This window comes from Hemitrygon akajei, chromosome 7 (assembly GCF_048418815.1).
Source record: "Hemitrygon akajei chromosome 7, sHemAka1.3, whole genome shotgun sequence".
Classification (NCBI taxonomy): Eukaryota; Metazoa; Chordata; class Chondrichthyes; order Myliobatiformes; family Dasyatidae; genus Hemitrygon; species Hemitrygon akajei.
In genome coordinates this window covers 125166996-125179243 of record NC_133130.1, presented here as the reverse complement: position 1 = coordinate 125179243, position 12248 = coordinate 125166996, and the positions used below count along the sequence as shown (strand labels likewise).

General features: G+C 42.5%; 1 protein-coding gene across 4 annotated transcripts in view; it reads right to left on the bottom strand.

Annotated features, from left to right (window-relative positions):
• Window positions 1-238: 238 nt before the first annotated feature.
• Window positions 239-12248, bottom strand: part of LOC140730890 (catechol O-methyltransferase-like) — a 250646-nt gene continuing 238636 nt past the window's right edge. For all 4 annotated transcript variants that reach the window (XM_073051904.1, XM_073051903.1, XM_073051905.1 and 1 more), the window contains one exon: window positions 239-584. In XM_073051904.1, the coding sequence (XP_072908005.1) occupies window positions 405-584 (180 nt within the window). In that variant the 3' untranslated portion in view covers window positions 239-404. The remainder of the gene's footprint in view (window positions 585-12248) is intronic.

The window sequence follows — 12248 nt, the reverse complement described above, 5'->3', positions numbered from 1 at the left end:
GTGTAGCAGGCAATATTTCTTTTAGCTTCACCTATCACCTTCTAGCTATCCTCCTTCCCCTCCCCACCACTTGTTTATTCTGGCGCCTCCCCCTTTCCTTTCCAGTCCTGATAAAGGGTCTCAGCCCGAAATATTGACTGTTTATTCATTTCTACAGATGCTGCCCGACCTGCTGAATTTCTCCAGCATTTTGTGTGTGTTACATTAAGTATTAAGATTCAAGATACAACTCAACAGGTTCCAACAAATGGGACTGAGGTTTATTATTGAAACACAAACATGAGGTGTTCTGCATGGCCAGAGGCTGAAAGTAATCACGGGTACACACTTTGCATATACAGTATATGGTATAACAGCACGTGAGAACTTTTACAACCACTCTGAACTTACTTTTCTTGCACATTTTAGCCCTTAAAAACAGCCTTCTCCATCCCATCTTTTAACTTTGTATATTCCAGGTGAGAAGCGTAGTGAGTGCACTCGTAGCGAGGGTTGTTCCGCACATACTGCAGGAATTCCGGGGCTCCGGGAGAAATGACGTTGTCTGCCAGGAGAACTGTGCCTTCTCTCAACAGACCACATTCCTGGAGGGAAGGCAAAGAATGGTCAACAAATGCAGAAGGACAAGAATTTGATTCAGGAGCAGTATGATTCTGGCACTGAGTACAATGCGAACGATGAATGTAGAATATTGAACAGTACGGCACAGGAACAGGCCCTTCAGCCCACAATGCTGTGCTGAACCAGCTAAAGAGCAAATTTTAAAAAAACACCAAAACATTAATCCTTTCTACCTACACAATATCCATATCCCTCCATTTTCCTCACATTTTGTGTTTATCTAAACATCTCTTAAATAACTCCACACCATTTGCCTCTACCAGCACACCGGAGAGCACATTCCAGGCATCCACCACTCCCTGAGTAAAAAACTTACCCCTCACAACCCCTCTCACCTTCAATGCATGCCCTCTGGTATTAGACATTTCAACCCTGGCAAACAGATACTCCCTGTCCACTCTATCTATGCCTCTCATAAACTTTTTTTTTTTTTTTAATTTTTTTATTAGTTCTTCAAAACATTTTACAAAATTAAAAACCCCAAATCCCAGTGAGGAGCATTAATACAGTGCAAGATTAAGCATACAATAACAATATGCTACAGAGGAAGAGAATTTAACAAAAAAGCACCTAAATTAAAGACAAGTGAGCTTAGTGTCCTCCCCAAACCCCACAACACAAAAAAAAACAATAATTCCAGACCAACCACCACACAGTATAAAGAGTATAAGTCCGGACAGTCAAACTCCCAGACTGTGAATACACTTAGCAACAGAGGATAATAATGCCTACTACCAGAAAAAAAAGGGAGCTGAAAGCAAGGGACCGAAAAGAAAAAAAAAACCCTAGTCAAGAGGAAGGTTATGAAAGTACTCGATAGAAGGCCCCCAGATCTTATGAAACTTTAAATCCGAATTGAGAACTGAATAATGAATTTTTTCGAGGTCCAAGCAGGCCATAATGTCGTTAAGCCATTGTGCATGAGTGGGCGGGGCAACATCTCTCCATCTAAGGAGGATCAAGCGTCTCGCCAGGAGAGAGGCAAAGGATAGTATTCGGCATTTGGTCGGACCCAGACATAAATCTGTCTCGCACCAAAAACCGAACAGAGCAATTAAGGGGTTAGGTTCTAGGTGCTGATTCAGGATACCCGATAGTGTAGTGAAGACATCTTTCCAGAATTTCTCCAAGCTAGGACAGAGCCAGTACATATGGATGAGAGAGGCCACGCCCCTCTTGCATTTATCACAGAGCGGACTAATGCCAGGGTAGAATCGAGATAGTTTAGATTTAGACATATGGGCTCTATGAACAATCTTAAACTGTAAGAGACAATGGCGAGCACAAAGAGAGGTTGAGTTAACCGATTTGAGAACTGAGTCCCAGCTCTCCTCGGATAAGGAGATATTTAAATCCTGCTCCCAGGCCATTTTAATTTTATCCACAGGGGCCCGTCGTAAGGCTGCTAGTTTATCTTGGATAATTGAAATTAAACCTTTACCTAGTGGATTAATGGAGAGAAATAGGTCCATAGCATTTTTCGCAGGCATTTCAGGAAAGTTAGGAATTAAAGGAGCAGTAAAGTGTCGGATTTGGAGATATCTGAAAAAGTGAGCGTTAGGCAGGTTGAACTTAACAGAGAGCTGTTGAAAAGAAGCGAAGCGGTTATCAATGAAGAGATATTCAAAATGTCTAATGCCCTTCCTGTACCAAACATGGAATGCTGAATCGAACGTGGTAGGTAAAAAAAGATGATTATGTGCGACAGGGCTAGAAATGGAAAACCCCTGGAAACCACAGCATTTTCTGAACTGAGCCCATATATGCAAAGTGTGTCTAACCAGAGGATTAGCTATTGATCTGGGCAGACTGCTAGGGAGTGCAGAGGCAAGAAGTGCAGATATAGATAATTCTTTAGTGGAGCTCAACTCCATTGCCACCCAGTTAGGGCACTCAGGTTGACCGTGGAAGAAAGACCAGAAGGCAGCACAACATATATTAGCTGCCCAGTAATATAAGCGAAAGTTAGGTAAAGCCATGCCACCCTCTTTTTTAGATTTTTGGAGGTGGATTTTATTAATTCTAGAGCGCTTATTCTGCCACAGATATGACAAAATAATAGAGCCTAAGGAATCAAAAAAAGATTTAGGAATAAAAATTGGGATAGATTGAAATAAGTATAAGAATTTGGGGAGAACATACATTTTGACAACATTGATACGACCTACCAAGGACATAGATAGAGGTGACCATTGTACCAGACTCTGTTTTGTAGCATATGAAAGATTGACAAAGTTTTCACGAAAGAGATCTTTAAACTTCCTTGTGACTGTAATTCCAAGATAAGTAAATTGATTATGGACTACTTTAAAAGGGAGATCACGAAATATTAGTTCTTGTGCTTCTTTATTAATTGGGAAAAGTTCACTCTTATGTAAATTAAGTTTATAGCCAGAGATCTGGCTAAACTGGTCAAGAAGTGAAAACATTAGAGGTAAGGATGTAGACGGATATGAGAGAAAGAGTAGTAGGTCATCAGCATAGAGAGAGACTTTATGCTCAACACCCCCTCTCCAAATCCCAGTCAGTTCAGGACATTTTCAAAACGCTATCGCCAGAGGTTCTATAGCCAAATCAAAGAGAAAGGGACTTAAGGGGCATCCCTGACGGGTGCCACGTTTGAGATTGAATACTTGGGATTTCTGAAAGTTAGTTAGAACAGAAGCAGTAGGACACAGGTACAGCAATTGGATCCAAGAGATGAAACTTTGGCCGAGGTCAAATTTTTCTAAGACTGCAAAAAGGTAGTTCCACTCTATACGGTCAAATGCTTTCTCCGCATCAAGGGAGATAACACATTCAGGAGTCCCAGTTGGAACTGAGTATAAAATATTAAATAGACGCCGAATGTTAAAAAAAGGGAGACGGTTTTTAATAAAGCCTGTTTGGTCATCAGAGATAATGGAGGGAATAACGGTTTCTAATCTATGACCCAACACTTTAGCTAAGATCTTTACATCAACATTGAGCAGAGAGATCGGCCTGTACGAGGAACACTCTGTTGGGTCTTTGCCTCTCATAATCTTGTAAACCTCCATCAGATCTCCCCTCAGCCTCTGCCTCTCCAGAAAAAAGCAACTTATGTTTATCCAGCCTCTCGTGATAAGCACATGCCCTCTGAACCATGCAGCATCCTGGTAAACGATGAAATCGAATACTTATTTGTAGATCTTGCTTCTCTGCCAGACCCAGTATTGAAAATTGAGCTGCTCGGGCATTATGAACTTGCACACATAGAAATTAACCCTAAGCATTCATGGAAAGGTGACCAGCATCTGTCTGATTCTACAAAGGAATTGTGGGTGAAATAATGTTGTATCAATCTTCTTGCCTTGAAGGCATTATTACTTTAAAGGTGTTAAATTACCCTCTCCACAGCCTCACCTAAATAGCTTGGCCTTGATGTGTAGGCAATCAATTTGACTGCAGTGGGTATGTCTTGGCCAATATTTATTCCTGCATCAAGCTTATTAAGTCACTGCCTGGTCCCGTGCATGCTGAGGTTTGTAAGAGCATGGGCTGTGCAAACTGACTTCACAGCAGTGAGCACTTGTCAGCTCGGTATCGATTAGATATCCCAGGGTGCCAACATTTTCTGGATAAATCCAAATTGTTTTATACAGCTCTCCCACTGAACTCTCTCTGTTCCATTCCAATCTCCCTTGCCTTTCCTCTTTTTTTTCTCTCCATCTCTCTTTACCTTCCCTTCTTCCAACAATCACAATTCTGAACATGCTCACCATGTGTCTGTCCTTGTATTTGGACCTTTCTCAGCAAAAAAAAGACACTTAAAAAAAAATAAACTAGAATTATTGCACATTAAATTATTAAAATAATAATATTCAATTTCCCAGAGATAGGAACTGCGAGTGAATTCACTGTAGAACTTTACAGCTCAAAATATTTCTATTTTGCACACATAGAAATTAACACAGTGAATGGTAGGGCACTGAGGAGTGCGGTGGAACAGAGGGATCTGGGAACTCAGGTCCATAATTCATTGGAAGTGACATCACGGATAGATAGGGTCGTCAAGAAAGCTTTTGGCATTGGCCTTCATAAGATGTTGGTGAGGCCTAATTTGGAGTACTGCGTGCAGTTTTGGTCACCTACCTACATTATTCCTTGGAACACAGAAGACTGAGAGGAAAATTGCTTAGAGGGTACGTTGCCTGAGATTCATTTGCTTGCAGTCCTTTACAGGAAAATAAGGAAATGCAGCAGAATTTATGAAAAACCATAAATAACAGATACTGACAAACATTCAATGTTCTAAAGAAGTTATGCATGCTGGTTCAGGAGCCTGATGGTTGAGGGTAATACCTGTTCCTGAACCTGGTGGTGTGAGTCTGATAGGAGTATTGAGAAAGAGAGCCTGGTCTGGTTGATGGGGTCCTTGATGATCAGTGCTGGTTACTATTGAAATCAATGGCTTGGAGCAGGAGGGGCCAATTTCACCAGGAAATTGGAGTACAAACATTGTTCGACCCACACCTATTCATGGCCCCGAGATCTCCTCAAATCAAAGGAGATTTAGGATTTCAAACAACAAATTGCACGACATGCAGTATGTCAGTCATATTAAACCTGATTCTGATTAAGATTGGGTCAGTGGCAAGAAACAAGAGGGTTTTGTCTAGAGGACTGTTATTGATGCTTTCTACAAGTCTCAACACTTGGTCCTCCATATTTTGTAATGTACGGTACTGTGCAAAAGTCTTAGGCACATACATATAGCCAGGGTGTCTAAGACTTTTGTACAGTACTGTAGTAATTTTATGCATTGCACTGTACTACTCCCACACAAAAAACACAAATTTCATGACATACGTGAGTGATGATAAACCTAATTCTGATATGGGTCTCTATTGTGGACTGAGAGTGAGAAGGGGCAGGGAGAGGGGAGGAAGTGGGAAGCACCAAGGAGAGATTCTGTAATCATCAATAAACCAACTGTTTGGAGTCAAGTGACCTTGTCTGGTGTCTGCACCCACAACAACCCCTGGCACTCCTTCTCTGTCACCTGGCCCACACCACCCAACATCCTTTGCTCCTGCCAAATTTACAAACTCACTCTCCACTCCACATTGGCAGTAGGGCTGCTGGATCAGGGTGGTTAAAAGGAACAGTGGATGCTTTGCTTCATCAGCCAGGGAGAACGGAGAGAACAATTCCCTGCGACCAATTGCACTCCAAAACTAGGATGGCCATTCAGTCCACAGATCTTCCTGTGGCTTGGGGTATCTCATCTAGTGGGGTTTGAATCTATTCCTGCATTGTGGAATTTTATTTAATTATGCAGGCAATGGAGTAACTTTCTTACTGCCCTTAACGCTGCTGACGCTTAGGGCAACAATAAAGGTCCTCCATCTTCTTTGCTGTTTCCGTAATAGTTTTGTTTGACCAGTCTGGGTTGTTGGCCCTGAGCTGAACCCCTAAACCTGGAAGACCAGTGGACCACTCTTAGTCTGGCCTCTACCCTTTGACTTGTTTGGCATGGGTGACCCTACCGAGAGCCAAAGCATAAAGCCCTGATTCCAGCCAGCATAGCTCTCTGGGTCATTGAGGCACACAAGCCTCCAAACCTCATGACAAGGTTGTGGTCCTCTTGGAGGACAATTGAGAATGTGACACACTGAGCAGCTGCTTCATGTTATTGAATTAGCAGCTGAGGCAACGAATGCTGGGCAGGCAGAATTCTTCAATGTGAAGCAAATAGCAGGCCTGATGATAATTTTCACATCTTATTCCAATTCCAGCAATATTCCAACTTCGTAAAATTAAATATATATCCAAAGGGAGCTGGTTTTTATCAACAGGATGTCTTATCAGTTAAAGATAAGTGAGATTCTTAGAAGCAATAATAGTTATTTGATATCTTACAAAACAAATTACCTTGTATAAAGTTGTGTAAAATTGATGTGTTTCACCTGGTGAAATCCAATTGTAACCAGTTGATTATATTTTTAAAAAATGATGGTCGGTTTCAATTAAATCAACAGCTGGTGGGTGAGGATTTTGTTTAGGACAAGCGAAAGTGATTATGACATTTTTGATTTAGTTTAGTTTTCTTTGAACTTCTGTTGAATTCAGAAGTATTAACAATGAATTTCCTTTGCAAATTCCTGTTAATGAAAGAAATCATAGGTAAAGCAGCTTTTATATACACATGATTTAGAAAAGATAAACTCATTCCACAGTTGTGACATCTTTTCTTGGGTAGATTAGATATATAAACTACTGTGGTTATTTGTGGAAATGAATCTATTTATCATTGTACAAACAATGATTTGGAGGATTAGTTTCAGAACATTGTTCACCCATGTACTTTGCTCAAAATATACAAAATGCTGGTGGAACGCAGCAGGCCAGGCAGCATCTATAAGGAGAAGCACCCTCGACATTTCAGGCTGAGACCCTTCGTCAGGACTAACCGAAAGGAAAGTTAGTAAGAGATTTGAAAGTAGGAGGGGGAGGGGGAAATGCAAAATGATAGAAGACAGGAGGGGGTGGGGTGAAGCTGAGAGCCAGAACGGTGATTGGCAAAAGGGATACAGAGCTGGAGAAGGGAAAGGATCATGGGACGGGAAGCCTAGGGAGAAAGAAAGGGGAAGGGGAGCACCAGAGGGAGGTGGAGAACAGGCAAGGAGTTCTCCATTGTGAGAGGGGCAGAGAGAGAGAGAAAAAGGAGAGAATAAATAAATAAACAAACAAACAAACAAGCAATAAGTATGGGATGGTGTAAGGAGGGGAGGAGGGGCATTAACGGAAGTTAGAGAAATCAATGTTCACGCCATCAGGTTGGAGGCTACCAAGACAGAATATCAGGTGTTGTTCCTCCAACCTGAGTGTGGCTTCATCTTGACAGTAGAGGACGCCATGGATAGATATATTAAAATGGGCCATACTCAGGTTGGAGGATCAGCACCTGATATTCCGTCTGGGTAGCCTCCAACCTGATGGTGTAAACATTGATTTCTCTAACTTCCCTTAATGCTCCTCCTCCCCTTCTTACCCCATCCCTTAGTTATTTATTATTTATTTAACTTTTTCCCCTTCTCTTCCTTTTTTCCTTTCTCTCTCTGCTCCTCTCACAATCACTTTGTCTGTTCTCCATCTCCCTCTGGTGCTCCCCTCCCCCTTTCTTTCTCTCTAGGCCTCCCGTCCCATGATGCTTTTCCTTCTCCAGCTCTGTATCCCTTTTGCCAATCACCTTTTCAGCTCTTGGCTTCATCTCTCCCCCTCCTGTCTTCTCCTATCATTTCGCATTTCCCCCTCACCCCCACTTTCAAATCTCTTACTATCTTTTCATTCAGTTAGTCCTGACGAAGGGTCTCGGCCCGAAACGTCGACAGCACCTCTCCCTATGGATGTTGCCTGGCCTGCTGCGTTCCACCAGCATTTTGTGTGTGTTGTTGCTTGAATTTCCAGCATCTGCAGATTTCCTGGTGTTTGTTCAAAATATATTTAGCTTGGCAGCATGTTAAGGCCATAAGACGTACAGTACTGTGCAAAAGTCTCAGGTGTATATAGTTAGGGTGCACAGAACTGTAGTAATTTTATGTATTGCACCGTACTGCTGCAAAAAACACATTTCATGACATATATGCCATACACTTATAACCATATAACAATTACAGCACAGAAACAGGCCATTCCGGCCCTCCTAGTCCGTGCCGAACTCTTAATCTCACCTAGTCCCACCTACCCGCACTCAGCCCATAACCCTCCACTCCTTTCCTGTCCATATACCTATCCAATTTTACCTTAACTGACACAACTGAACTGGCCTCTACTACTTCTACAGGAAGCTCATTCCACACAGCTATCACTCTCTGAGTAAAGAAATACCCCCTCGTGTTTCCCTTAAACTTTTGCCCCCTAACTCTCAAATCATGTCCTCTCGTTTGAATCTCCCCTACTCTCAATGGAAACAGCCTATTCACGTCAACTCTATCTATCCCTCTCAACATTTTAAATACCTCCATCAAATCCCCCCTCAACCTTCTACGCTCCAATGAATAGAGACCTAACTTGTTCAACCTTTCTCTGTAACTTAAGTGCTGAAACCCAGGTAACATCCTAGTAAATCGTCTCTGCACTCTCTCTAATTTATTGATATCTTTCCTATAATTTGGTGACCAGAACTGTACACAATATTCCAAATTTGGCCTTACCAATGCCTTGTACAATTTTAACATTACATCCCAACTTCTGTACTCAATGCTCTGATTTATAAAGGCCAGCGTTCCAAAAGCCTTCTTCACCACCCTATCTACATGAGACTCCACCTTCAGGGAACTATGCACTGTTATTCCTAGATCTCTCTGTTCCACTGCATTCCTCAATGCCCTACCATTTACCCTGTATGTTCTATTTGGATTATTCCCGCCAAAATGTGGAACCTCACACTTCTCAGTATTAAACTCCATCTACCAACGTTCAGCCCATTCTTCTAACCGGCATAAATCTCCCTGCAAGCTTTGAAAACCCACCTCATTATCCACAACACCTCCTACCTTAGTATCATCAGCATACTTACTAATCCAATTTACCACCCCATCATCCAGATCATTTATGTATATTACAAACAACATTGGGCCCAAAACAGATCCCTGAGGCACCCCGCTAGTCACCGGCCTCCATCCCGATAAACAATTATCCACCACTACTCTCTGGCATCTCCCATCTAGCCACTGTTGAATCCATTTTATTACTCCAGATTTGAACATTCTTAACTAACCTTCCATGTGGAACTTTGTCAAAGGCCTTGCTGAAGTCCATATAGACTACATCCACTGCCTTACCCTCATCAACATTCCTCGTAACTACTTCAAAAAATTCAATAAGGTTTGTCAAACATGACCTTCCACGCACAAATCCATGCTGGCTACTCCTAATCAGATCCTGTCTATCCAGATAATTATAAATACTATCATTACTTTCCATTAATTTACCCACCACTGATGTCAAACTGACAGGTCTATAATTGCCAGGCTTACTTCTAGAACCCTTTTTAAACAATGGAACCACATGAGCAATACGCCAATCCTCCGGCACAATCCCCGTTTCTAATGACATCTGAAAGATCTCCGTCAGAGCTCCTGCTATCTCTACACAAACTTCCCTCAAGGTCCTGGGGAATATCCGGTCAGGATCCGGAGATTTATCCACTTTTAAATTTCTTAAAAGCGCCAGTACTTCCACCTCTTTAATTGTCATAGGTTCCATAACTTCCTTACTTGTTTCCCACACCTTACACCATTCAATATCCTTCTCCTTAGTGAATACCGAAGAGAAGAAATCGTTCAAAATCTCTCCCATCTCCCTCGGCTCCACACATAGCTGACCACCCTGATTCTCTAAGGGACCAATTTTATCCCTCACTATCCTCTTGCTTTTAATATAACTGTAGAAGCCTTTCGGATTTACTTCCACCTTATTTGCCAAACCAAACTCGTAACTTCTTTTAGCTTTTCTAATCTCTTTCTTAAGTTTCCTTTTACATTCTTTATATTCCTCGAGCAATTCCTTTACTCCATGCTGCCTATATCTATTGTAGACATCCTTCTTTTTTCGAACCAAGTTTCTAATATCCCTTGAAAACCTGGCGCTTTCAAACCTTTAACCTTTCCTTTCAACCGAACAGGAACAGAAAGATTCTGTACCCTCATAATTTCACCCTTAAATGACCTCCATTTCTCTATTACATCCTTCCCATAAAACAACTTGACCCAATCCACTCTCTCTAAATCCCTGCGCATCTCCTCAAAGTTAGCCTTTCTCCAATCAAAAATCTCAACTCTAGGTCCAGTCCTGTCCTTCTCCATAATTATATTGAAGCTAATGCTATTGTGATCACTGGACCCGAAGTGCTCCCCAACACATACATGTCAGCTGACCTATCGCATTCCCTAACAGGAGATCCAACACTGCCCCATCTCTAGTCGGTACTTCTATGTATTGTTGCAAAAAACTATCCTGCACACATTTCACAAACTCTAAACCATCCAGCCCTTTTACAGAATGAGCTTCCCAATCTATGTGTGGAAAATTAAAATCTCCCACAATCACCACGTGTTTACTACAAATATCTGCTATCTCCTTACACATTTGCTCTTCCAACTCACGCTCCCCATTAGGTGGCCTATAATACACTCCTATCAGTGTTACTACACCTTTCCCATTCCTCAATTCCACCCAAATAGCCTCTCTAGAGGAGCTCTCTAATCTATCCTTCCAAAGCACCGCCATAAGATTTTCTCGGACAAGCAATGCAACACCTCCTCCTCTATCACACCTGAAGCAACTAAATCCAGGAATATTTAGTTGCCAATCACACCCTTCCTGCAACCATGTTTCACTAATAGCTACAACATCATAATTCCAGGTATCAATCCACGCTTTAAGCTCATCCACCTTTCTTACAATGCTCCTAGCATTAAAATAGATACATTTAAGATACTCTCCACCTCCTCCTCTCTTTTCATCCCTAGCAATGCATTCAAATTTATTATCCTTTTCTTTCTTCTCCCCTACATCTTCGGGCTGAGCGCATCCCTTCTCCATCACCTGCCTTTCCTCCCTCACACACTGTCTACTTACTTGCTCTACTGGTGAACTAACCTCCTCTCCCATAGTTTCCTCAAATTGATTTCCGCCCCCCCCATCTTACTAGTTTAAAGTCTGCCCTGTAGCCCTAGCAAACCTCCCTGCTAGGATATTGGTCCCCCCAGGATTCAAGTGTAACCCGTCCTTCTTGAACAGGTCACGCCTGTCCCAGAAGAGGTCCCAATGATCCAGAAACTTGAATCCCTGCCCCCTGCTCCAATCCCTCAACCACGCATTCATCCTCCACCTAATTCCATTCCTACTCTCACTGTCGCGTGGCACAGGCAGTAATCCCAAAATTACTACCTTTGCGGTCCTTCTTCTTAACTGCCTTCCTAACTCCCTATACTCTCGTTTCAGGACCTCTTCCCCTTTCCTACCTATGTCATTGGTGCTACACCTTGCCTAAGGGTGACCTGCAGGCTAGCGAAGGGAAGGAGCACCTTACACCTCCTTTGGTAGAGATGTATCTCCACCCTCCCACCCAAGAGAGATTTAAACATTAGCTTTATTAGTCATATTTATAATGAAACATCGAAATTTGCAGTCAAATGCGTAAATTTTTGCGTCAGTGACCAACACAATCTGAGGATGTGCTGGGGGCAGCCACAAGTGTCGTCACACTTCCAGCATCAACATAACATGCCGGCAACTCACTGAGCTGAACTCTAGCTTTGGAATATGGGAGGAAACTGGACCCTCCCAGTTAAAATGGATCCTGGGGCAGAGCTACGATAGCGCACAACAGCGACTCCTTCGAGCTCATCAGCAGATGTCTTTCTTTTTCCTTTTCAGGGTGAATGGAGTTCTGTTGGAGACCCTGATGTGGAATTACACTCAGACTTTAGTTCTTTGTGTTGCTGGGACCCATCCTGGGGGCGTTATGAGATCCCAAGGATGCAGCCTAGAAGACGAGGGTGCCTTCGGGGTTCTGAGGCGTCACGGCTCCGTGGATGAGCTGTGAAAATGGAAGATTGGGAACTGTGGAACAGACGTCAGGGCCTCTGAACTTGGCA